At 42.5% G+C, this 25,966-nt stretch overlaps 5 protein-coding genes across 5 annotated transcripts in view; all 5 read left to right on the plus strand.

Annotated features, from left to right (window-relative positions):
- The first annotated feature begins 1,276 nt into the window (after positions 1 to 1,276).
- Positions 1,277 to 4,204, plus strand: bcd (bicoid). Its single transcript, XM_017175260.3, has 4 exons — positions 1,277 to 1,580; positions 1,839 to 1,914; positions 1,973 to 2,970; positions 3,059 to 4,204. The coding sequence occupies exons 1-4, from the start codon at positions 1,419 to 1,421 to the stop codon at positions 3,350 to 3,352; spliced, it is 1,530 nt and encodes a 509-aa protein (XP_017030749.1). The 5' UTR covers positions 1,277 to 1,418; the 3' UTR covers positions 3,353 to 4,204.
- A 1,858-nt stretch (positions 4,205 to 6,062) lies between these two features.
- Positions 6,063 to 7,199, plus strand: zen (zerknullt). The gene is made up of 2 exons (XM_017175179.2): positions 6,063 to 6,149; positions 6,213 to 7,199. The coding sequence occupies exons 1-2, from the start codon at positions 6,063 to 6,065 to the stop codon at positions 7,197 to 7,199; spliced, it is 1,074 nt and encodes a 357-aa protein (XP_017030668.1).
- A 4,359-nt stretch (positions 7,200 to 11,558) lies between these two features.
- Positions 11,559 to 12,450, plus strand: LOC108080467 (tetratricopeptide repeat protein 12). The gene is made up of 4 exons (XM_017175204.1): positions 11,559 to 11,662; positions 11,715 to 11,990; positions 12,045 to 12,167; positions 12,243 to 12,450. Exons 1-4 carry the CDS (start codon positions 11,559 to 11,561, stop codon positions 12,448 to 12,450), a joined length of 711 nt encoding a protein of 236 aa, XP_017030693.1.
- Positions 12,451 to 15,727: 3,277 nt separating this feature from the next.
- On the plus strand, positions 15,728 to 16,576 carry zen2 (zerknullt-related). The gene is made up of 2 exons (XM_017175253.3): positions 15,728 to 15,787; positions 15,851 to 16,576. Exons 1-2 carry the CDS (start codon positions 15,728 to 15,730, stop codon positions 16,574 to 16,576), a joined length of 786 nt encoding a protein of 261 aa, XP_017030742.1.
- Positions 16,577 to 19,268: 2,692 nt separating this feature from the next.
- pb (homeobox proposcipedia) overlaps positions 19,269 to 25,966 on the plus strand; it is a 29,848-nt gene continuing 23,150 nt past the window's right edge. The window contains exon 1 of the mRNA XM_017175252.3: positions 19,269 to 19,812. Coding sequence (XP_017030741.1) covers positions 19,269 to 19,812 — 544 coding nt within the window. The remainder of the gene's footprint in view (positions 19,813 to 25,966) is intronic.

Below are 25,966 nucleotides of genomic sequence, written 5' to 3' on the forward strand. Positions count from 1 at the left end.
TTTATTTGAAAGTAAGAATTTCAAGGATATCCCACACACATCAAGCATCCACTGTACCTTTTTGTGTATCCTTTGGCTTTGACTTTGTGCGCGCTTATATGTTTGTTTGCCTTTTGGCTGGATGCCGGAATGCTTCCACTCCCACAGCTCCATTCCCCTCCAGCTCTGTCTCTCGTTGTTTGGGATTCCTGTCCTGGAGTGTCTGTGAATTGACTTTTGTTGCCAGTTGGCAGCAATTATTCCGTAAATGCCATTAAAATATTTCACTTTGCGTTAAACGGCGTCGCTTTAAAATATACGGAAATGTTACAATAAAAAAAGGTAATAACGTACCAAAAACATGGCTTATGTAACAACATTACTTACTTAAAAACATTGAAACTACGCAGTGAAGAAAATGGTTAACATTTTCTATTCCCTTTATTATATATTTAAAGGAAAAAAAAACATAATTATATTATTTAAAAATTCGCGCTCAGTTTTATAGCATTCAAATTTTGACAGGCTAAATTTCACAGCTTTTAGCCTTGATATTTCGTATCATTCAGCTATAAGGCAGCATCAGTTTATATGAATTCTAAAAAAGAGCCCTCTATCGGAAAGGAATGGAACCTAATTTCTATGAACTGTCTGGCAGCGCCGAATTCCCAATTTTAAATCTTGTTTATGAGCCTTTCTTAGGATATTCCGTTGGTTTTCAGCCGAACAGCACAATTTAACAAGTATTTCCAAGTCTGCTTCTAAATCTCTGTTGCGTAAAGCAGCTAAACATAATTCCTGGTGCCAAAATTTAATGAAAAATGTAAAATCTGGCAGCGCCATCCCTTTGAGGGATTTCTGTGTGACCAGTTAAATATAAGGAAAATATTCTCGATTTTTCAGAGGATTTTTTAATTATATAACCGGAAAAGATGACTGGCACACTGCAATTATCGCGCGATATTTAAATATTATTTAAGATTATGCTATGAAAGAGTATATGAATTAACAAAAAAAACTTATCTAATAAGCGGGTTAAGTAATTTAAAAATTAATAAATTCTATATTTGATGAAGAAGTTGGCAAAGCCCTGCATATATTTAGACCAAATTTTTCTTATTTTTCTTTATTGTTCCATCTATCTCATCCCTGGGCTACAAATTGTGTGTATTTATTTATACAATTTTTATGCAAAATTATGAAAACTATTGTTTTAAAATCCTATTGATAGGCTTCGATCATCATCTGATTCCCCCATCCCTATCGCCTATTCCCCCATCCCCAAATAACGGCACTATCCAGATGCGAAGCAAGTGGAAAAAAATGTTGGCGAAATAAGTTTGCGATCGCCTCGCATGTAACCGGTTACCTGAATTAACAAAACTTTTCCAAATTCCTTCGCAAATCGTGAAAAGAACGCGGCGGAGTGTTTGGGGAAAATGGCGCAACCGCCGCCAGACCAAAACTTTTACCATCACCCGCTGCCGCATACGCACACACATCCCCACGCGCACCCACATTCACATCCGCACCCGCATCCCCATCCGCATCAGCATCCGCAGCTGCAGTTGCCGCCACAATTCCGGAATCCCTTTGATCTGGTGAGTGGAATGGTGTAAATATCCTTGCGGAGGTAATGACAGTTTTGGCCGGGAAGCTGGAAGCTCAAGTCTCCGATCATGTAAACTGTAAACAGGGCACGCTCGATAAAGTGGACAAAACATGTGTCTGAATGTAAATTATTAAAAGAAATTAGTAATTCTTCGTAATCTGCAAGGACATTCTAAGCTTCGGTCCCCGAAGCTCACATTCCTTTCTTCTTTTTATATAAATACAGTGTAATCTTGTATTCTCCAAAGCTTTTCGATGATCGAACGGGTGCGATAAACTACAACTACATACGGCCGTATCTGCCGAATCAGATGCCCAAGCCAGGTGAGCTAGAGGTCAAGTTTTACCCAATACACATAATAAAATATTATCGTTTCGTTAGATATGTATCCCACAGAGGAGCTACCAGACTCCTTGGTGATGCGGCGTCCACGTCGCACCCGCACCACATTCACCAGCTCCCAAATCGCCGAGCTGGAGCAGCACTTTCTGCAAGGACGCTACCTAACCGCCCCCCGATTGGCGGACTTATCGGCAAAACTAGCCTTGGGCACGGCACAAGTGAAAATTTGGTTCAAGAATCGACGGCGTCGCCACAAAATCCAATCGGATCAGCACAAGGATCAGTCGTACGACGGAATGCCTCTGTCGCCGGGCTTAAAGCAGGGGGATGGGGATCCTCCAAGTTTGCAAACCCTTAGCTTGGGTGGAGGCGCCACGCCCAATGCGTTGACACCATCGCCGACGCCTTCAACGCCCACGGCCCACTTGGTGGAGCACTACAGCGAGACGTTCAACGCATATTATAGCTACAATGGAGGTCAGAATCATGCCCAGACCAATGGGCATCGTCAAGTGCATGGACAATATCCTGGGGCTGGAGGAGCCGGGTCAGGGAGCGCTCCCAACGGTGGCCAGTTCTTTCAGCAGCAGGCACCGCCGCCGCCACAACAGCAGCAGCAGCTCCACCACCATCAGCAGCAGCAGCAGCAGCTGCATCACCACACCAACCATGGGCCGCTCCATATGCAGCACCAGCAACAGGCACAGCAGCAACAGCAACAGTACCACCACTTTGACTTCCAGCCAAAGCCAGCCAGCGCCTGTCGCGTCCAGGTGAAGGACGAACCGGAGGCCGACTACAACTTCAACAGCTCGTATTATATGCGCTCGGCTATGTCTGGCGCCACTGCCGCACCCGCTACTGCTCGCGGCGCTGCCTCGCCCGGCTCCGAGGTCTACGAGCCATTAACACCCAAAAATGACGAGAGTCCCAGTCTGTGTGGCATCGGCATCGGCGGACCGTGCGCCACGGCCGTTGGCGAGACGGAGGCGACCGACGACATGGACGACGGAACGAGCAAGAAGACGACGCTACAGGTCAGCCAGAAAAAAAAAACAATACATTCATAATAATTTCAAAGGAGAAATACTCAATTAATTCGATACTTTTCCTTTATGTTGATAGATCTTGGAGCCTTTGAAGGGTCTGGACAAGAGCTGCGAGGATGGCAGCAGTGACGACATGAGCACCGGACTTAGAGCTTTGTCAGGAACCGGGATTCGGGGCACAGCATTCGCAAAGTTTGGCAAACTTTCGCCCCTTCAGGCCCCACCGCCGGGCCATTCCCTGGGCAATGGAATGGGCGTGACGATGTCCGAATCAAACCAATATCAATGCACGATGGATACGATAATGCAAGCGTATAATCCGCATCGTAACGCCGCAGGAAACTCACAATTCGCCTACTGTTTCAATTAGGCATTAGCGGCCCACACAGAGAGTTTTACTAAGTTTACTAAGTTTAAGCACTGTTGTTCCTGATTGTACAAATACCAACTGATTGTAGATATCTACGCGTAGTAAGTTAAGCCGAAGCTTAAGATTGTAAATTGTTTTCCTTTTAAGTTTTTTTTATGCATGTACTAGCCTAGTCAGCAGGCAACTCAGATTTCAGTGCCTCTTCAAGGGATAATATTATTATTTTTTTAGTTGCGAACTTTCCCTGCAATACGCTCTTTGCCTCGACTGCCTCTGTCGGTGTGTTTCACCAAAGCCCAGGAACACCCAGCCAGATCCAATCGAGGTCTCTATGGGCTTGAACGTATTCCAGGGAAAGTTTTTAACTTTTTACCTTAACTTAAATTCGAGCTGGCAAGAAAATCGTGTCTGGAGCAACTTGGCATAGCTAAAAACTGTAATTGTCGAAATGCAAAATGTTTCTCTTGGCAGTAATCATCAAAAGCGATTACCTCCTAAAGATGAACATTTAAACAATAATATTCGATATAATATTTTCAATTTCTACGTTATGCCAAAGTGTCGGTCATAGCTTAACATTTGCACATTCTTTGATCAAGAATCGTCAGCAGATTGTTATCCTATATAAAAGACAGACCATTTGTTCCAGGTTCACTGATTTACTTGTTGCCTAAGGAATTATTAATACGCTCCCACTATTAGTTTTAAATCCCTTCAAGAAGCATTGAAATATGTCAAGCCTGAAGTTTAGTTTTAAATTGGTGCACCGCCCTTCGATGTTGTTCTCTCTAAGTTTTTTTGTAAATCATTATGGGAATATATAAACTACTCCACGCGATGGTAGAAAACTAAGCTTATAGCTACTAATTTAGCATATATCTCAGAGCTAGTAGCTCTTGGCTCAGTCTCTTTCCTCTTCTCTATCCAGGATGAACGAAAACTGTATCTGGTTTTCCCGAAAATCTCATGAATTTAAAAATGCACTTTATGGCACACACTCACACATGCCTGCCATAAAATGCAATTCGCGATTTTTCCGCGAACACCCGCGGGTCATAAAACTTTTGCACCAGCTGCCTGTGTCTATATGTCTACCTGAAGCGCGCCGACCTTCCGCGGACCAACCTGGTAGGGTCGCACTACTTAGGTAGGCACTGTACAGCCGGCTCTCTCTGGCGCCGCCAGGCAACTTGTTGCCTCTATTTTCTTTGATATAAATTATGGAAAATCCAGAAAACCGATACGCGCTCTACATGAACGAATGTCGATTGGGTTTATCCCGCATTCCGTATTTTTATTGATCTTGCTCCTTCACGCGTCCAAATGGGCGCGTTTTAAGAGGTGGATTATTGATGGGCTGTGCTGGGAAAACCAGTTCCAGAAACCATTGATAATTAAATTATATTTTAAATATTAGTAACTATTTTTTAAATTATTATTTATGATGAAAGTAAATAATAATTGTATATATCCTACTAGTACATATGTGTGTGTATTTTTAAAAAATTTTTAAATCTTATTAATTTGCTTTTTCTTTTACATCCTTATAATACAAACGTATTTATTATATTTATTAATATTTAAGATTGATTAAGATGTTCGAATCATTATAATTAATTAATTGATTAATTATTAGTTTAGTTTTTAAATGTTTACTGACTAAACTAGTTTTATAATATTTTTGTATACATTAAATAATATTAATCATTCAGAATTGAAAATAATTTTGGTTTTAGTTGTGATTGATTTATGATTCGCTGGCAAACTGCAAGGATAAACAAGTTTCCCTTCTTGTTTTTGATTAGATTGTTGGATAACAGTTAAAATAATCATATTCATAATATCCCTTATTTGTAACGTAAAAATAAACTCTGTAAACTGTACCTCAGAATTTCCAATATCTCCAAACGGTTTTCCTGCCATGACTTTTCCATTGTTCCAGCGTATTTTTAGCGAATTCGCAGAAGGAGCAAATCCGATAGCGCCAGTAATAAAATTTGCGAACAATTCCCGAGTTCGAGGACTGAGGACAGGAAGCCTAAGGGTCCAAGGGACCGCGACGGATTCGCATTCGCCACGACGGAGACTCGGCCTATCCTGGCTGCTGGTGCTGCGCGGCAACAAACAAAGTCATAAACTGTCTAAATCGAGCATAAAACCCCTAGGAGTATCCCTTTTCTCAGCGTTGCTTTCATTGCATTATAAGGATAATTGCGGACAGCGAGCGACCAAAAGCCGCGACAACGGCATCGGTTTCACTTTCAGCGCCGCCACCGGAGCTCTTTCAACAGGTGCTACAAGTTGGACAACAATCGCCTCGAATCTCCGATCATCATCAGCCTGTCTACCTGGCGAGACTATCTCCTGGGCCCCGGACACGGACCCCGGGAACTGTCTCACGTAACGCCAAATCCTTGCAGGGATTTCGATCAAAACCAGCCTCTAGATTGCCCATTGCCCCGGCCGGAGAGTCGTCGGACTTGGCTAGTCTTCGTGGTGCCAGTCGGCCAGCGACGAAGGGATTTATGACTCGCGGGTGTAGGCAAATTTTTTCGCAACCAGACGTCCTCCGATGTGACCTGCCCGCACCCTCTACCTAAACAAATTCCTATAAAAGAGTGGTGTTTGCTTAGGACGACAGATCATTCCACTTTTGACAGGCCAGTCGGAAGCATCAGGAAAATAAGAGCAACACATATCATCCAGAGAGATGTCCTCCGTCATGCATTACTATCCAGTTCACCAGGCCAAGGTGGGCTCGTATCAGGCAGTTCCAACGGTCGTCAAATACAGTGATGTGAGTGCAAGGAACTTTAATCATGTTTTACTGAAGACTAATTTTTCTTCTTTCCAATTTTAGTTACTCTACGGCCATCACCATGCCACGAATCCCATCAGTCTGCCGCCAAACTATAACCAGTTGAACTCCAACCCCACCACCCTCAATGATCACTCCTCGCAGCAACACCAGCAGGTGTCCTCGGATGAGAATCTGCCATCGCAGCCCAGCCAGGACGCGCATAGGGTGAAGCTGAAGCGATCCCGTACTGCCTTCACCAGTGTCCAACTTGTGGAGCTTGAGAACGAGTTCAAGAGCAACATGTATCTGTACCGGACCCGGCGAATTGAGATCGCCCAGAGGTTGTCTCTGTGCGAGCGTCAAGTGAAGATTTGGTTCCAAAACCGACGCATGAAGTTCAAGAAGGACATCCAGGGTCACCGCGAACCAAAAGCCAATGCAAAGTTGGCCCAGCCTCAGGCAGAGCAGAGTGCACATCGAGGAATCGTTCAGCGATTGATGTCCTATTCCCAAGATCCCAGGGAGAACTCCGCGGCAGCTGCCGCCGAAAAGCATTCCCAGGTTGCTGTACCTCCTGTGGATCCACAGCCAGCCTATGGGCAACGCAAGATCAAAACAGAAATTGTTGCCGTCAACAACAACAGCATGTGCTCCAGCTCTGATCTCAGCGAGATCTTAGAGCACCTGGCTCAGACCACAACGGCACCAACAAACAACATTGCTAATGCAGGATCTACCGCCATTCCACCAAACTCAGGACCGACTTCCTCATCAGGACACTATTCCTACAACGTGGACCTGGTTCTGCAGAGCATTAAGCAAGATCTGGAGGCTGCAGCTCAAGCATGGTCAAAGTCCAAGTCAGCTCCAGTTTTGGCCACCCAATCCTGGCATTCCAATGGCCAAAACCAAATACCTTCGAGCGCTGTGCATCCGGCTCCCTCTTTGAATTTATCATGGGGCGAGCCGGCTGCCAAGTCCAGAAAGCTGAGCATCACCCACATTAATCCCAGCTTCAACTATACCAATGAATTCTTACAAGATTAATTTTTATTTATCCTAAAGATACATTTTTGTTAGAGCTAAGCAAACGTCTCTGGCACTTGGACGCAAAATTATTAACCAGCTCAGTGACAAATAACCATTAACCATTACATATAAGTTAAGGAAACCCATTTTTTTCATAAAATATTACTAAAAAATAAACTATAAAAATATATAAAAATTATATAAATAAATGTATTATTTCGAAATATTAACATTTTCTTTGATATTTCTAATAAATTAAATTTAAAGACCCTTCCGCTGCCAAGTGGACACTTGACTGGGAAAATACTGAGCCGCAAAGGGAGAGAAGGAGAGTTAATTTTTAGCATTTAGCCTGTGTCCCAGTTGTCTTTGGTTTCACTTTTGCATTTAATGTCCCATTGCGGACGACTTGAGGTCAAGTCGAGGAATTTCCATTGCATCGCCCATCTATTAGGGCTCGAGAAAAGTGTCAACCGCATTAACTCGGACAGGTCCAGCCCCCATTCCCATTCCCATTCCCCCTCCCTGTTCCATTCGGAATCTGGATACAGGCCCGGTTTCAGTTTCAGTTACACCCTGACTGCGCTGGACCTGGTTCCGTTGGTCATCTTGAGCGGTGGAGTGTTAGGATTTGATTTATGGACATTTAACCGCACACATTACTTGCTACTGGCTGCGGTGGCTGGCCAGCGTCTTGCAGCGCGGAAATGCGACACTCAGCTCCAAGGAATTTCCACCAGTCCTTCCATCCAATCCTTCGGCCCTTTGGTCCTTTGGCCCTTGGGTAAGGAGTGGTGTGAGTGTGTGTGTGTGTGGCAAATTGCTTCCCCTGGGAGGAAATTGTCGCTCGCACTTGCCACGGCCAACTTGCCGAAAGTGCACTCGGAAAAAGGATACTCTAAGATGTGAACTACCTCTTAATATATTTTGTAAAATTGAAATGTTAAAGTCATGTTTATTTCTTTAAGCTTTAAAGTAATGAAAGATTAGAAAGATTTTCTTTGCTTGTGGAAAGACTATTGATCCTTACAGACAGAAACTAAATACCATGCAAGTAATTAATTTCTTAAATTGTCTTTAGAGCAATAAATATTTTTTCTCAGTACATCCATGTGGAAGTCGCGGAACCAGGGGGAGGACCTTTCTCTGGGGGGTGGATCCTTGGAATTTTCATGCGCATTGTTGACATTTCCTGACATGTGGTCCGGTTCGCTTCGCTTCTGGTTCTGGTTATAGTTCCTCGTGCTCCTGCTCGGAGCATGTCCTGCACATGTTTGGGGCTGCCATAATGAATATAGATGCCGGATTCGGAGGCCGGTGTGTGGGAAGCGTGGGCGTGGCTAATCGCTCGGCAATCAGAGGCAGCTAATCAAAGTCGCATAAAAAGCAAACAGCAGGAACAAGTAAACAACTCTCCGCGGGCCAGCTTCAATTACGCGAAATGCCAATGTAATAAACATGTCCAACAGCGCACAGATTGTCCCCAGTTGCTCCAGTTGGCCAATTTCTGCGCTCAATCATTCGCGCAGTGGCAACATTGCGGTTTTATTAGCCGGAATCGGTAGTGGAGAGTTGGGCAATGGGTGCCCGGAGGCGGGAAGCTGGATTCCGAAACCTTGATGACAATGACAACGCCGCAGTCTTGGCCTGGTCATAACAATAAATTGCGTAGCCACAGCAGAGGCTGGGCGAAAAACACTTCAAATTGTTTCTTGTTAATTAAATTAAATATTCACTCGGGTTTCCCCCTCCTTCCCAATGCTCAACCGCAGCGTTTTCTAATTAGATTGAATCTATAATTTTTATGGCTAATCGCCTTTTGGGCGCTTTGGCTTTCAGCCGCCTCCTCCTGCAATGAATTTTGAATTCGCGGCCAGGACAGCGACAGCCAAGTGCCATGGCATCCTTGCGACAGCCGAGCGGAATGTATTTTGTGTGCAAATGAAATGGCTTCGCCGAGGAATCCGTTTAGTTTCGGATGGGTATATCTGAGAGTTAATTAACCGGGTTATTTAGCTGGAGCGGATAGAGAATATACATCACGAAATGCATTTAATCATACTAGATAAGGCGACTTACCTTTCTTAAATTCTCTCCATTTACCATAAATTATTGTATATAAAATTCCCTCTCCTCAAAGCCTTTCTATTTCACCCATACGTTTTTCAGCATTTTCCGCCCAACTGTTTTCAGCTCAATTTGGATATTTTTGGCACGTTTAAACGTTATGACATTTCACAGACGTGTTAGTCCCTCAACGCCAGCGATATGGCCAACACCTGTCGTATAAACAAATCGTGCATAGCCGAGAAAAACTTTCCGTTCATTCCACATATGCCGGCCGGGGCTGTCCTGTTTTTGGGCCACAAAAAAAATATGCATATATAGTGAACAGCAGGCACAGAAAACTCTTCTTATTTTGTATTCCACGGAAGATTGTGAATGCGTGAAAAAAATCACTTCAAAATTTGAATGCCAATTGCTAGGGGATGTGCAAGGGGGTAGTTGTGGCATCCTGGGCCCCAAACTGGAATTCTTGGGCATACAATGAAATTTTTGTTGTGCCATCCTGGCCAAGAGTCATGGGGGTCATGAGCCGTGATGTTGTTGGAGGCATCTGTTGTTGGATCTACTGAATTCATTTTACCCTTATAAAAAAACGACAAGAATATTGCTAGAAAATGTGCAATCCGGGAAAGACACCTTATATTTATGCTTAATAAAAACAACAGAGTTTAAAATGCTTAACAACTTTATTGATTAGCTGCTTTTCTTCTTTCTTATTTAAAATGTATCTTAAGAAGTCATTAAGCTAGGTTTAAGGTTGGTTATAATGTCCCAAAATCTATTCAAATAATGCCTTTACAAACCCTTTGGATTGTACCAATTTCATGGATAATTCATGCCTGCCCACTCTCAATCCTCAACCCTCTCCAACAGCTGATACGCAACATATGCAAGTGACCTCCCAACTATATAGGGTTGAGCCATATTTATGGCCCGCTGGCCGGTATATTTTTCATCGGTCTAAAACCCATAATTAAATTACGTAAAATTCATTTATAACAATTACGTCGAAATGGCAATCTATGCTGATGATGCCGCCAGGCGGCAAGGAGTCACCGGCCAACCGTCAGGAGCGTTGCCAACTTTGGCCAACCAACGAACGAAATTCGTGCGGAGCGGAATAAAAAATGCTGTGCGTCATGTGAGCAATTTGGTGTCGTTGTCGTTTGTCCATTTGCCGGAATGAAATGGTGCCACAACCAGTTCAGGCTCCTTTTGCCGCACTGCAATTATTTATTCCCGTGCATTTTGTTTCCGCCCCTTGTCCGCCGCTCCCCTTCCCTGCTAGCCTCCTGGCCAAAAGAGAACCTGGCGCTTAAGCATGTCCATGTCCGGTACTAGCGTGTGTGAGTGAGTGTGAGTCGGCTCCTAAATGCTTGGCACACACGACACAGGCACATATCCGCCACCCAGCTCTCCCCCGGCCAGGTATCCTTTACGCTAGCTCCCTCTCGCTGCAGGTAATGTGCCAGCGACATGCACTTCCAGGTGCGCCGATGGAGTGAGAAAGAGAGAGTCTCACTTGCAGAAAAGGTTTTTCAAAATGACAGAAACTATATGTTAACTGATCCTTTACTTGGATCCTTTAAATATTAATTTTGGATAGCAGAAAAGGTTTTTAAATGACAAAAATTCGATTATATATTTTATATCAGGCTTATTTATTTAATAATAATTTGCAGAACAATATGCAAATTTGGCAGAGTGTAACCGAGGGGGTGCTTGGGGGGGGACTAGGTTCAGTCGTGTCGAGATTGCAGCTCTACTATTATTAGATGCCATTATGTTTTATAGTCTATAATTGATCCTTTGAGCCAAGCTGAGCTGCGCTGAGCATGCATTTGTGCATTTCTTTATCTTACAAATTATATGAGATTAAATGAAAAGTAATGTGAGCGTGAGTATGAATATGACTATCATGAGTGTTAGTACTAGGGTGTGCAGGTGTGTGTTTGTGTACAACCGTAATCATGTAAACGATTCAACGCAAATGACTGGCAAAATAAAAATATTTAGTGGGATTTAATGTTGTATAAATATTTCATAAAGTCCATTATGACTAAAAAAGCAGATCTATCCATATGATATTAAAATATTCCAGTTTTTTTTAAGTTAAAACCAAAGATTTTATCTATAGTTTCTTAAACTTTTTGGCCATATTGCTAGGCAACCAGTTGGTTATGGGCACTAAACAAGCTAGCTCCAAGTTGCCACGCGAGTTGTTTGCCCAGCTGGTAAACAAAACGTATAAACAAGGGTCAAAGCTAAGGCAAATATTTATTTAAATCCTTTATTTAATATTTGGAAATTATGTACTCCCTGCAACACCCTCAAATGGATGAACGGTTCTTAGGATCCGAATCAACAGTTGAAGAAGTCATCAAGTTGCTGGAAAACCTTCGAAAGCCCAAAGAGTAAGTGGAAGGTAATGAAATGTTTTATATTGAATTATTTTTTGGTATCAAGGGAGGATGAGGAGGACACACCTGAGAAGGAGCCGAACTCAATGACGGTGACGGAGGACAACTTTATAATCACCGAAAAGAAAAAATCATCAGCTGCTCCCACAGTTTCCACTGAACCAAAGGAAACTTACTCAAAAGGAAAGTCCAAGCCAAGGACATTCACCCCAGTGGATAGGAAAAAAGATCGATTTCCTTTTATGCGACAGGTGGAAATGGATCTCGATCAGCGTTCCAAAGCTCGTTTGGAAAGAGAGCGGGTTGCGCAGAACTTTCGAAAGTAGGTTATAATTATTTCTGATTTAGATATGTAAATATATATGCCCTCCTTCAGATTAGGAAATGCGGAGTATCGAAGGGGTAACTACGAAACTGCCATGCATATGTATACCGAGGCCATCGAGAATATTCGGGACAGTCACATCCTCTACATAAATCGCGCTCTCTGCTTTATCAAGTATGAAATCCAAGCCATTCCATGTATATAAATATATGTATTCCCAACTTGATGGATGTTCTAATACTCCTGCAGATCGGGCAAATTCAAACGAGGCATTGTCGATTGCGATTTCGTTCTCAACAAGTTGGACGAGAAGAACCTGAGGGCGTGGATGTATCGTGCCATGGCCTATAAAGGCCTCAATGATGACTCCAATTTCGAGAATTGTGTGAAATATGCCCGCAAATTCAATTCGAAGCAGATGGAGTTTATTGATGATTTCCTGGAAAAGCTAAAATAAAAATTGGGCATTAATAAAAGGTTCCAGTTGAATCGTTCCTTTTTTTTTAATTCTTTTTTTTTACTGTGGAGTCTTAAAACCATTTTCGAAATAAAGCAAAACCTAAATTTTTGAGAGAATAATAAATTCCATAATCTGCATATTATTTACAAAATTATGACATCGCATTTAAGCTCATTATACTGTTTTAAGGAGAAGCACCCCTCCTTGTTTAAAAACCAACCCTTTTGCCTGCAAAAACTTCAAGTGTTGTTTACATATGACAGCAGGAGTATCGTGTTTGGTAGCTCAACTCTTTCGATTCCATTCCAATGCCATTCAATCGAAGTCGGGCACAAGGGCCACATGCACATCCTCGGCTCTGATGCCTTTCTACCCCGTCCCCAGCCCCATCCCCGTCCCCGTCCCCGGCAGCAACTACCCCGGATGAAGGCAAACAATTCGATGGCGGTAATCAATCTTCCTTCACTCTCTGCCAGCTGACAGCTCCGTGGTGTAGAGTCAAATTGCGATCTTTGTTTGTGCCGGGTCCGGGTTTCGGGCCAGGACAGCAGACCGTAGAACGGAGACCGTAGAGCTGACACTCAGCATTGGCATGTCGGCACACTTGAATTAAAAATATATTTTAAGTTGAATTTTTTTAATAATTAATTTAACCTTAAGGGAAATTACATATTAATTTAAACTTAAATTTAATATATAATGATTATCTTGAGGTAGGTTATTTGTGGTATGTACTATCATTATATTCTTTATTACTTTTAGATTATTAATGGACTAAGTACAACAGGAATAGTTTAAATATTTTGTATTGTATAGAAATGTATAGAAAATTGAATATATTATAATTTTTCTACTATTTTTAATTACCTAAGATTGTGTTTGGTAAAGTAATTACATTTTAGTTTTAGTCAAAATGTTAAAATTCAATTAGAAATTAATTTATCATCTATATATTTTTCCCAACAAATATTTAAATATTTCTTTATTTTTTACAGTGCACAGACTGTGAGATGGGGCATATCTGAGGGCGGTGGGGCTGAGGCCGGGGCCGGGGTTGACTGTTCCATTTATGCGTGTCAAAGGTTGCGTGGCACAGGCGGAGGGCGACAGATTGAAGCCGAGGCAGGCGACACAAATGTTGTACTTGTCACGGTTGTTGCGGTAGTTGCATCTTGTACTTGGATGGAAGCTTCTTCGGGGGCGGCAGGGGACAACTCCAAATGAGTAGTCGCCCCACTTAGTCGGCAGAAAGTTCTTATCCATTCATTAATTCTTCCCATTTAACGCAATTATCTGACAGTAATGTCTCCATTTTATTGCAACTGAACAATAGGAAAAGGCTAAATATATATATATAAACATATAGAGCATCAATCAATTGTTTTTCTGCAATTCATGGAATGTTTTTACTGCTCTATTTTGGGCTTTTATGTCAACCAATCGAGTGAAAATATATCAATTAGAAAGACATTAAGCGAAAATTGATCGGGATAAGATCGAAATAATTATCTTTATATTGTGGTCACGGTAATAAGAAGATAAAAATTCGTAAATATAACTACTATTTTTTCATAATAAACAAAAAAGTGCTTTTATTTATTTTTATTATTCATTTCACACTTACAACTTTATTCATTTGTTACACAATTTATGAATATCCCTGCACCTACTCCTTGCATTCGAAAACTTTATCGATAATGAAATTCTACAAGTTTCTATTATTGGCATAATCAAATAACTAATAAAAACACATGACTCTGTGACAGCTGACGATGAAATATTGTTCACAAAACACGCTCTGTGGACAAATCTAATATGGACCTCGTCTCTCTGATTTTCCATGTGACACACACGATGCCGGCCGAGATGGCAAAGCTGAGGAAAATTTCAATATGCTGGAAATTACTTTATGATGCGATGACACCAATTTATCTGAGCACTCTTAGGGAGAGAAGAGCAGGAGCAAGTCTTGCTCTTGCCGTGGTGACCACGAAATTGCCGAGACACATGGCTTTCTTTCTGGCATCATATCTTAGCCGGCTTTAAGCTGAATTAGTTTATCAGAGTTTGTGAATCGAAATAAGTAGTTTTTGAATTACTTTAAATGGGTTCTGATTATGCTAGTTTATAGAATAATTTTTAATTTTAATTTCAGAATAAGTTTTAATTTTTATAGACAAGTTTGTAGCTTTGCTTTCTGCCATTTACGTTCACATTTTACAGTGAGGGATCATGGGGTACTCTTGAGCCGAGATCACCTGATCACTAAGAAGATTCTGCTTAATTTGGGCTATATCTCGAAGGACTGGTGCTTTGGCCATATCCTTTCGGAACACACTGAAACCAAAACCCATGCTAGTTTACATAAGCCTGGGCCTTTATAAATCTATGCCATGTATCACGTAGTGCTGTTCCCGGGTATGCAGCGGATTTTATAGCGGTGCTTGGATTAGCTTGAAGTGGCAGCGACACTCTTTTTATGGCCTTGGATAAGGGATCGGATCGAATCGTGCGATCGGCAGGTAACTCCATCCTCAAATATTCATAACTAACTTGGAAAACCCCGGGGAAAACCAAAATCTTCCCGTTCATAGTCTACCTACTACCTGGGCAGGGGATTGGGGTAAAAGGTGGTCAGCTTCAAAGCTGTGCTGTACTTAATCCCAGGTAGGAAGGATAGATCTTTCAGTGGATCTCGTAGATTTTTTCTGGGTGAGGTACAAGGTGCTAATCAACCCCATAAAATATGGCTCACAAGTTGTTAACTGAAGTGTATTTAAAACAAATTTAATGTCAAATGTAATGTCACATAATTTATATGAATTATTTTTTAAATAATATTTTAATAATACAATTTATACATTTCTACAATATGTGTAAATAGAATAGTTTTCCTAACACACACTAATACATGAACTTCTCGAAAGACGTACTGGAAAAGTCTCAGAACTTTACGACAGCGACTGGCTATTAATTAAGTAAACAAGACGCAATCAGGACTCACGCCACTTCAGGTGACGTTATCCTGGAGCCTGGACTGCGGCCTGTCTCTAAGCCCTGCTAGCCAAGACGCGACAACTACCAGACCAGGCCAGACCAGCCGGCTGCCAATTCTGAAGTGTCGCAGGCGGGACAGGTAGGAACCAAGGCCAATCCGATCCGCTCCGGTACCTAAGGCGTTGGTATATAAGCAAATGAGACGACTTCGATGGCATCTAGTTAAAAAACACAACTGTTAGCGAACAGAAGCAAACGAAAATACTCTCCTGCTAAAATGATCTCCTTCAAAGAAGAAAACAATTTTGTGGACAGCTCTTCAGTCAGCAATTTTGAGGTAAGTTAAGCAAAATGCATAATTTATTTTAAATGAAACTATGATATACTTTGTCTTTCTTAGATGTATCCCTGTGCCGATCTAAACTGGGAGTCAGCTCCCTTGGCTCCATCAAAGTCTTTGGAAAAGTCTAAGAGATCGCGAACGGCCTTTACTAGCCATCAGTTGATCGAACTCGAGAGGGAGTTCCATCTCAACAAGTATTTGGCCCGCACCCGTCGAATTGAGATTGCCCAGCGTTTGGGTTTGACCGAGAGACAAGTTAAGATCTGGTTCCAGAATAGACGCATGAAGCTGAAGAAGTCGGCCAGTAAGCAGGCGATCCAGGGAGTGGCTAACTCAGTGACTAACTCGAGTGCCTCTCAATCGAGCGAGGACACCTTGGAGGACAACCTGATCGTGGAGCGCCTCCTGCAGTATGTAAATACGAATGTGGAGATGTCTGCTCCCCCTTCGCAGGATGCTTTGTCAGTTCTGGACCAGGGCCAAATCACACCTCCCTACCAGGACTACGACTACCTTCAAGAGTTCTGTCCTTCACCTATGGATCTGCCTCAAGTGCCATTCAACGAATTCGATCCCAATTGGGCGAGTCATTGGCTGGGTCTTGAGACCTCCTTCGTTCCTACGCCAAGTGTCACAGAGCCTCAGTTGGCTCCTTACTGCCAAGAACAGCCCATGATTCAGAATATTTGCTGGGACTCGAATAGTTCGGCATCTGGTTCCATTTCATCCGATGAATATTTGGATGTGGATTATGATTTTATACAAAACCTATTAGATTTTTAAGTTTTGATCTGAAGAAAATTTACCAAAACTGTAGATATGCCAAAAATAATTGTATTGTAAGTTTTAAGTTTTATAGTTTTTAAAAAGTATAAATGGAAAAATATAAAATGTACCCCAAGAGCTCATATTTTGTATTTAATCAACAAAATGAGGGACCCTTAGAAATAGTTCCTCAGTCAAAAGGTTCATGTTATTTACTTTCTATGATCATATCAATATCTACTCTTATAGCCCTCTTAACAGCCACTGTCCAGCCCTACGCTTGTTGCAATAAATGTAGCAATATTTTTACACCTGTGCTGACATTCGGTGTGCATTAAAATCCGCACTTAATTGCGAAACTTTTGCCGCCAACTGCATCGAGTGGATTGGAAAACGCAGCAAAAAGCAGGGCGTCGAAAGCACGGGCGTTTAAGGGGGGAGAACAAACTGGGCAAAAGGCAAAAAGCGGGCCAAAAGCAATGCCACCAAGATTGACAACGTGATGGTTAGACAAGAGAAGAGACGCTCAAAACAAAAAGAGCGATGAGCAAAGCGAAATGTCAAAAATACCCGAAAGCCAAAAAAGCGCCCAGAGAGAGAGAAGAAACTCGCTGCGATGCGGTGGCTTTTCCCCCACATTTTTCCGCCGCTGCGGAATGTGTAAATAACAAAAACCAAATAAATTCCGTCACAAGCAACACGTTCGCGTTGGAAGTGGAAAAAAAGCGAGTGAGGCAAGAGAAGCGAGCCGCTGCCTGCGGAAATGACATCCGAAAGATACAGCGGCAGCCGGGCGACACGACCGCAAAGATACAAAGTGGCACGGCGGTCGACCAATCGCAGAGCCGGAGACTTGTGCGCCGGTGTGCGTCAACTCCACCCCCCGGTAATGGCCATGGTAACCAGTTTCCAGTCGGCCAGCGCGCATGTGCCGCGCCGGAAAAAAGAGTGATGGACGGCGGTGGCTGTCGCTTAGGCCACTCCTTGCCACTGGGCCCGACCGAAATCCCAATTCAGTGCGTTCGGTGCTATTGGATGGAGTGGTTGTTGGTTGGTCTAGCTCTGTGTCCACGGCTCTCGGGTATCCGCACGAGAAGCTCCCCAGAAGCTCTCCGTCTCGCTCTGGCTCTCGCCCTGTTCGCGTTTTCGTGACTAAATAAAACTAAGATCTGCTTAGTTGAAGCAACAAGAATCCTTAAACAAATACTAAATAATAATAAATAAATAAAATAATCTACGATAACTGCAAGGTGCTGGTGCATTCGCATAAAAACAACCTTAGGAACCCCTGAAAAACCGGTTATGCGCACCTCCTGAACGCGAAAACGAGACAGCTAGTGTGTGTGTGTGAAGTGGAGAAAACTATCTCAGACAAATTGCATTGCTCGGTAGTACTTGTGTGTGTGTGTGGCCATTGCAGCGATCGCAGCAAGTCTCCAAACTCTACACATTACGCATACGCACCGTGTGCAGCTGACATTATCGCCGTTATCGCCACAGTTTCGTCGGTCGCCGCTCTGTTTTGGCCTTTTCGCGTCGCCATGGCTGCCAAAAGGCGTGTGTCGCACTGAAAACGCAAAAGAGTGAAAAACAAACCCAGAACTGTCGCCGCACTTGACGGTTGAGTAAACACAACGGTGGCCATATTTATATTATATCTGGTTCCCTCGTTCTCGTCGCGGTTGTCGCCTCTTTTGGCGGCCCCTAGATAAGCCCTGACACACTAAAGTTCTACGCAAAACCCGCATCGCGAAAGTTGTGACGGTTAAGCAAAAAATAGAAAAAAAGGGTTAAGCCACAACAGTGAACAAGTGGAGACAATAGTGAAAATTGCGATTCAAGTGATAGTGGTGAAAATTTCTCAAAAAACTCAAGTGAAAACGAAAGAACTTAAACAATAATGCGGAATAAAAAGATCTGTTGATGATCAATTTGCAATGGTACGATATCTATTGTTACTTTTTATGTACTCTTCATATTTAAATAACAAGTTTTACTTTACATGAAAAGAGTTCAAGTTAAATTAATGTACAAAAACCATTAAAATTTTCTTTAGATACATTTTGAAAGCTAAAATTAAACTTGCTATGAATTTCCTTGGAAATACTCAATAAATAGTTTTAATATATTTGGAAAAATGAATAGTAGGGACCATTATCTTACGCAGTTTAAGTAAAAGCATTTTATAAAGCTAATGCTGGGTATATCACTTAACAGAACCATTTTATATTTTCAAAAAACATCGTAAAAATAATACAATAATATTTTATGCGTTCTTTTTCTATTGGGCGTGTGTAGAAATGTATAATTTTCAAGTTTATTTAAGTCTAAAAACCCTTTGGAACTAATTTTTAGCAGGAATTGAAATTGATAAGATCATGTATGTAAACGTTTAGTTTGCTTTCTAACTAACTAATTTTCTTAGAATTAAAATAAGTCCTGTTGACCACAGGTTAAAACGATTTTTAAAGGTTGAAAATTTATAAAATATTCATTCTTTGAAGTTAATTATCTTATATAGAAGATCAACTTTAAATATTCTGGGTAAACAAATTTAGAAAATACAGAAATAATTCATCAATTATTGCACTGAATGGTATTTGATTTTAAAAGACTCATTGGAATAACTTCTCCTTGCAGATCCCCAAGTAAAGGGTTATTCAAGGCTCAAATAGAACAAAAATAAGTCAAGAAAATATAAACCGAAGCCATGCAAGAAGTCTGCAGCACGCTGGACACGACCCCAATGGGCACGCAGATCAAATCGGAATCGCCGCTCAATCCGCTGCAGGTGCAAACCGGCCAGACCTCGCTCCCAGTGGGTGGTGGATGTGGCGGAGTCGGTGGACCCGGCGGAGTGGGTGTCGGACAGCCTGGTGTTGGCCAGCAGGGAGCACCACCAGTGCCGGCGGTAATGCTGGTCAACAAGATGGCTCCGAACTGTGATAAACGGGCCGCGGATACGGCCTACTGGATGGCGGCCTCCGAGGGCGGATTCATCAACTCGCAGCCGTCGATGGCCGAGTTCCTCAATCATCTGAGTCCAGAGAGTCCCAAAATCGGCACACCTGTTGGTGCCGGCGCCATCGGAGGAGGAGTGGGCGTCAATGTTAATGTCAATGTTGGCGGGGTCGGCGTCGGATATCCGGTCGGCGTTGTCCCTCAAACGCCGGATGGCATGGACTCGGTGCCGGAGTATCCCTGGATGAAGGAGAAGAAGACATCCCGCAAGAGCAGCAACAACAACAATCAGGGTAAGTTCAGAGATACAATACACTGAGGGAAACTGGACGTGCTTTATGTGATTATTGATGTTGAAGGAATCATATGTTCTTTGCTTTTAATATTCCGTTTGTTTGTAAGTTTCCCATTTTTAAATTCAATGAAATTATTTATTTATTATCCCGTAACTGACCTCTTTCTCCCTGTGTAAACGAGAGAAATGCGAAACTGTCATTAATCAAGAAATCAATGCAATTTACCTTGCATCAAATGAGGCGCAGCATGGCGGCGCCTTCGCAGCTCCGACTTCGTCTTCGGCTTCGACTCCAAACCCGACTTCCCGTCCAGAAGACCAGCCCAGAACCCTATCTGCCGTCCCGCTCCCTTTCCCACTCGATCACGCACTGGCGAGGGTTCGGCTCCTTTGATGGACAGCTCGGTTTGTGCCGGCAAAGATCTGTTATTTGCGATCATTTGTAACAATTTTCGAGAGCAGAGTGCTCCGCCGCGCTGGAAATGTTTCATTTATTTCCCTTCGCTTCGACTCGAGTCGAATGTGTCGATTTCATTTGCGCAAGAAATACGAAAAAGCGACGACGGGAAGAGAGTGGAGTGGGGAAAAAGACTCGAGAAAACTACAGCTGGGCCAGGGATCGAGGCAGTCGCATTTAAAATAAATGAGGTATCAAGGTTGTCCGACCATACGTTTTCCTGTCCAGCACCCAGTACCCAAAACCCGAACCTGCGTCCGAACCCCTTTCCTCTGAGCGATTGCAACCTGTTATTTAGGTTCATTTGTCAAAATATTTTTTCCTGTCCCCCTTTTTTTTTGCCTTCGATCGAGGGGGCATGCCGTGTTGCACGTTGCAATTGCAGGCCTTCGAGCCTTCGGCGATTTTGTAGCACAAAAAATACATACGAGTATTTCGTGTCTGCTGCTGCTGCTGCACCATTTTAAAGCTGTGCCTCCCATTCGCCATTTCCCCATTGAGTAGCCCAGGGATAAATAAAAACCGAGGCGATGGGGCAGGAGGGGATTATACTGGGAAGGGGTTTCAATTAATCACTTTTATCGGACACAAGGCGAGCAACGGTTATTTGAATGGGATAGGCTTAGCAGTTTGAACGAAAATGTATTAAGTTCGTATGAAAAACATAATTTTAATCATTTTGATTGTTTTTAAATAATGTAATACATTATTTATATACATTTTAAATACTAATAAATGAATGTCTTAGTTCCGATAACCAGATATTTGGTAATAGTAATTCTCCATTTTAAGAGGTTAACAAGATTTTAAATGAATCTCTTGCAATGAACTCTTGACGTTGGTTAAGTTGAAGTTCCACCCCTCAGCGAATGACAAATGCAAATGATTATGTGGGGGAGAGAGGGTGCACTGACTTAAACTAATACAATGCCAATTAATATTGACCACACACTCCAACCACCAACCAACCACACACATCCTGTTGACAAATGAGCAGCACTAATCCCCTGGAAAGTGTGTGTGTAAGTGTGTGTTTAACCGCCAAATCCCAACACGTGGCCAGTTGAAACAGCTAGGAATTCCCCAGAGGGGAGAGAGCTGGGAAATCTTTCTCCGGGTCCGAGTACGGGTCTCTGGTTCCCTGGCTCCTGGGTGCCAGGGCTCCCGGAGTGAAAGTGAGCCAATAAATAGCGTGAAGCATACCAAAGCGCCGTTGAAGGGTCAATACATCTTTCACTCGCTCACACTCACTCTATGTGTATATAGATTACCCAGGGAATGTGTGGAGTCGGGGGAGGTGAGCCGAAGGGACGACATGCTGAGCGATATGGATTACAAATGATGTTGTATGTGTCCGTTTGTTTATCTCGGCCAGTGTAGAGGGCCGGTGCGTTTGTGTTGGCTTAACAGTTTAATTTGTTAATGTTGTCAAATTAATTCCTTGTCGAGAGGTAAACGATCTAAATGATTCTCAGGTCGGCAGATCTTTAAGGCAAAATTTGTTTTACTTAAAGTAAAGATTGTATTTAAGATAAAATCACATTTAACATACTGCTGATCATCTCTTTAATGTATTTAAAGCCTCAATTTGGAATTCCTTTACTCCTTTGTATCCTTGTTACTAGCTGAATCCCCTCCTCCCTCGTACACAATCATTGTTTACCGCAAATTGTTTGCAACGCATCCTGAATTTTAATGTGTGGCGCGTATTTCGGCTGAAAGCCCTTCGCAGGATGAGTTGTACGAGTCGTAGAATGAGGTCTTCTCCGCTGAAATTGTTTTGTTAGCCTGTTTACACACACACAAAGTGGAAGCAATAAAATTTACGCTCAGCATCAAGTGTTAATTAGGCGTAATGAACTGCAAGAAAAGTTTGTAATTGTCGTGCAGCATGTTCAACTCGGCGGCAAGTGTCTGCGAGATGTGCGAAAGGATCTCGCCAGGAGAGAGTGGGATACCTTCAACCAGACAGCAGACAGCAGGCAGGAGACAGGATTGGGGGTAAAACCAATAAAAAACCATTTGACTTTGTTGGCCCCGGCTATTGAGAGGCGGAAATCCATTGGCAGCGCCATCTGTATCATCCACTCCAGGCCGCGTATCCACCCCGCGACCATATGTTGCTCCATCGAGAACTGAAGCAGTTCATCCTACTCCTGCTCCTGCTCCTGATTCGGTGGGTGGAGGGATGGAAGGGCATAAAAAATGCGTGCGGCACGACTCGAAACTTACCCCCCGAGGATTACGATTATAACAAACCATTTATCATAATATTTATGTTGATGCGTTGTACTTTTTCTCAATGAAGGCCCCGCAGTCTGCCAGGGTCAGGAAAAAAAATAAACCGGAGGACAGGGCCAGGTTCGCGGTGCCTTTTATTAATTTTATTTATGATGAGTCATTTGCACATTTATAATTTTAACCTTTACAGTTGAATTCATTCAAAACGAATTCCGCGCGAGTGCGAAAATCATCAAGGGGAGAGAAAGAGATTCATCTAATGTCTTGGTCGAGATAGCAGATAGCTACGAAAACCGAATGGATATCGAATGACAGACTGTGTGTTTTTGAGGGGGCGGAAGGATTGCCTCGAGATTTATTTTATTATTGATATTCCATAATTGTGTGGTTGATATTAATAGACTTGCAAATAAGATAATGCATCTAAGGATACCTTAATAAATCACAGGAAAATGTTTGTACAATTATATTCTAGTGCATTTTGAATTTGTATAAAAAAACACCCCATAAAGAAATATTATATAGCCGCACTGACCTTAATTTTATATTCTTAAACTCACTTTGAATATAAGAAACTTTAAGTCGATTTTAAGAACAATATGCACTCAAAAAACTCCAATAATTTTGCTTAACTTTATCCCGCCCTAATCTTTATGAAAGGCCATTTAACCACAAATGCCCCAGTGGTTAAGTGCCACTGAAAAGGTAAACCGAGAACGCGTTGAACTTGAAATCATGTCGCCGGGCATTAAATTAATTGGCGCTCGTCAAATAATTTTTGAGCACTAATTACGCGTCAAACGATGAAAAATCTCCAGGGCCAGCTTCAAGGCTCTGCCCCAGGATTTGATTCAGGCCGGGAAGGTAGCCGTTTTCGGGTCGCTCAATTAATTGTTACGACTTTATTATGGAGATAAGTGCGCGGCGTCTTGGCCAAGGCAAACAAAGGGTTCTAATTGGCCAACCGCAGCCAGGATAATGCCAGGCAGACGTTTACGCCCCAAAGGGTTTTTCCATATTTTTCCTCAGTTTTTTCTTCGCCTTTCCCCCCCACCAACATGACTGTGAAAAAATCTGTTACAATTAGTTAAGCTTGAGCCGGCGGCTGGCCAAAGTAAATTTTAAGATTATTATTTTCCACCGCATTTTTTTCGGGCAGCTTTTTCGCTGGCCTTATCTGCAAACTGATTTGTCATTATTTTTAAAGCGAAAAGGTCCCGGAATTTATCAGGGATTTATAAACATTAATGTTCAAGGTTTTCTTTGGGTCTTAGGGAAGTTTCTGAGCAAATACTTTAATGTTTTCTTTATTAAAACTAGAAAAACTAGTAAAATATTGATTAAAATCCAAAGCAAAGCTTAATAAAATCTGTTTAATATGTATAACCTATACGTAACCTAATACAGAGTAAAGAAACCCTAAGAATCATTTGTGCAAATCAATTTCCTGCATTAAGACCCCCCCACAACTCCATTCAGATGTCCTTTAATCTTCCCCCAAATTGGTCATTTGAGGTTTCCCCTAAAAAACTTTGACGTTAACCAATATCGATTTAATTTTATTTCCACTCATTTAGCTAAAAGCGTTTCAGTAAAAATGAAAATATTTGCCCGCGATTAAATTAAAAAAAAAGAAAGAAAAACTGGGAAAGAAGAAAAGCGGGAAAATGGGGAAAAGTGGCAGAGAAAAAAAGCATTTTATGAAATGAATGCACTGACACTGGCCTCGCCTTGGAAAAATTTGAATACATTACAGGGGGGGACTCCAGGCTGAGGAATAGGACTCCCTGCAAATAAACCGCCGGAGCGACTCCGCGGTCCCCGCCCCTTTTTGGCCAGGACGACGGCATGACAATGACACAAAAGCCGCGCACTTAATCGCCGCGGATCACATTCCGTAAAAACCGCGACGATAAAAATTTTTTACGCTCCATTCTTGTGTACTTAGTGGAATGGAAGGGACACCACTCCACCACCGAACCACCCAACCACCCGTCGTGGTGGTTGACCCGCCTGTCCGCAATTCCACTGGAGACATCTCTGTCCAGTTGCCAGGAGAAAATCAGATCTGAAATTATTTTCAATTTGTACGCGATTTATTTTTATGTCTTTTTTTTGAGAGCCTTCTCCTCCCGCTCATCAGTCGAGATCCCAGTTTAAGCGATTTGTAAACATTTGAATTGGATTTTCGACCATAAAAATTGCTTGTTGGTGACTTTATCTCAGAGACTGGGCTAAGTTGTGAGCATTAGTGCTATCATAAGTAGGGGAAGTACACCTATTAATGCCATGCCCGGTATCTCCGGCTCCAGTCAATAACTCAACTCGGAGTTAATCGCATTGCATTCCACTTCAGCGGAATCGCGATTGGGGGTCGATTGGCCACCGGGGCGACCTAACAACTATAATAAATTAATAAATTACCAAGTTTTTGCATAAAATACAGTTTTACTTATCAATGAGCCGGGCCAACAGCAGTAATTACTGGCCAGGCTCAGACGAGGGAGTTGCCAAAGACAAATGACTGTAAAAACGTAAAAAAATAAGCCCAGACAGTGGAAAATGTCATAAATTATCATCACGCACGAAGTGATCGTCGGCTACTGATTCTGAGAGTTGCGCTCTGGTGAATTGCATAAGCCAACTTAGAACACTAAAAGCTTAGGAATTTATTTATTTTATATTCTATTTTATTCTTAATGCTTGAGCATTATTAGTATTATTTTATTACTATCAATTGAAACCCTAAGGTAATTTCCTGGCTCATAATATACATAGCTTTAAAATATAAAGGATTATAATATATAAATATAAAGAAACTCGTTAAACTTCCATGATTAATGTTACGCAAGAAAATAGCTTAAGCAGCAACAAGCAGAAGAGGTAAAATATTTAACAGCATTTAAAAGAGCGTGAAAAGTCAACAAGGACAACCGGAAGCCGGGGGGAAATCACATCCACACACACTCACACTCGCACTCGCACACGATAACCCAACCCCGGTTAACCCCGGTAACCCCTCGATATGTGTGCGATTTAAATAAAACTAATGTTTGTGTGAAAATGGATTTTCTGTTTGTCATCGGCTGCCGACTTCCCCTGTGTTTTATATTCAAACAGCGCACCGCAGCCGGGCCAAAGGCTTTCTTCCGTTCGTCGGCACAAGTTCCCTTATATTCAAATTCGGTGGCAGAGGCAAACAGATTTAAATTCGCATACGCTTAGCACGTGAGTCCTTGAGGAGCAGGAGCAGGAGCGGCGACAGCGACACCGCTTTCCGCCGAGTCATGCATCATATCTACAGCTGCGGAAACTCCTGGGTTAGGAGGGCCTCGTCCTCGGGATGGGATTGGGTTCCGGGATTCCGGGGCGAGATGAGCTGGGGGGATGGAACTGAGCCGAAACCGAAACTGAAACCGAGAACGCGCGTGGTTGACACGTGATTCCGGTGCTC

The sequence above is a fragment of the Drosophila kikkawai genome, chromosome 3R, assembly GCF_030179895.1.
Source record: "Drosophila kikkawai strain 14028-0561.14 chromosome 3R, DkikHiC1v2, whole genome shotgun sequence".
Classification (NCBI taxonomy): Eukaryota; Metazoa; Arthropoda; class Insecta; order Diptera; family Drosophilidae; genus Drosophila; species Drosophila kikkawai.

What these genes read in the sequence shown, in the direction of transcription:
- zen (XM_017175179.2), top strand. Translation starts at nt 6,063, where the DNA reads ATGTCCTCCGTCATGCATTACTATCCAGTTCACCAGGCCAAGGTGGGC. An exon ending in CGGTCGTCAAATACAGTGAT is followed by an intron (nt 6,150 to 6,212) that starts GTGAGTGCAAGG and finishes TTCCAATTTTAG; the next exon opens with TTACTCTACGGCCATCACCA.
- LOC108080467 (XM_017175204.1), top strand. Translation starts at nt 11,559, where the DNA reads ATGTACTCCCTGCAACACCCTCAAATGGATGAACGGTTCTTAGGATCC. An exon ending in AACCTTCGAAAGCCCAAAGA is followed by an intron (nt 11,663 to 11,714) that starts GTAAGTGGAAGG and finishes TTTGGTATCAAG; the next exon opens with GGAGGATGAGGAGGACACAC. An exon ending in GTTGCGCAGAACTTTCGAAA is followed by an intron (nt 11,991 to 12,044) that starts GTAGGTTATAAT and finishes GCCCTCCTTCAG; the next exon opens with ATTAGGAAATGCGGAGTATC.
- zen2 (XM_017175253.3), top strand. Translation starts at nt 15,728, where the DNA reads ATGATCTCCTTCAAAGAAGAAAACAATTTTGTGGACAGCTCTTCAGTC. An exon ending in CTTCAGTCAGCAATTTTGAG is followed by an intron (nt 15,788 to 15,850) that starts GTAAGTTAAGCA and finishes TGTCTTTCTTAG; the next exon opens with ATGTATCCCTGTGCCGATCT.
- bcd (XM_017175260.3), top strand. Translation starts at nt 1,419, where the DNA reads ATGGCGCAACCGCCGCCAGACCAAAACTTTTACCATCACCCGCTGCCG. An exon ending in TCCGGAATCCCTTTGATCTG is followed by an intron (nt 1,581 to 1,838) that starts GTGAGTGGAATG and finishes TATTCTCCAAAG; the next exon opens with CTTTTCGATGATCGAACGGG. An exon ending in GAATCAGATGCCCAAGCCAG is followed by an intron (nt 1,915 to 1,972) that starts GTGAGCTAGAGG and finishes TCGTTTCGTTAG; the next exon opens with ATATGTATCCCACAGAGGAG.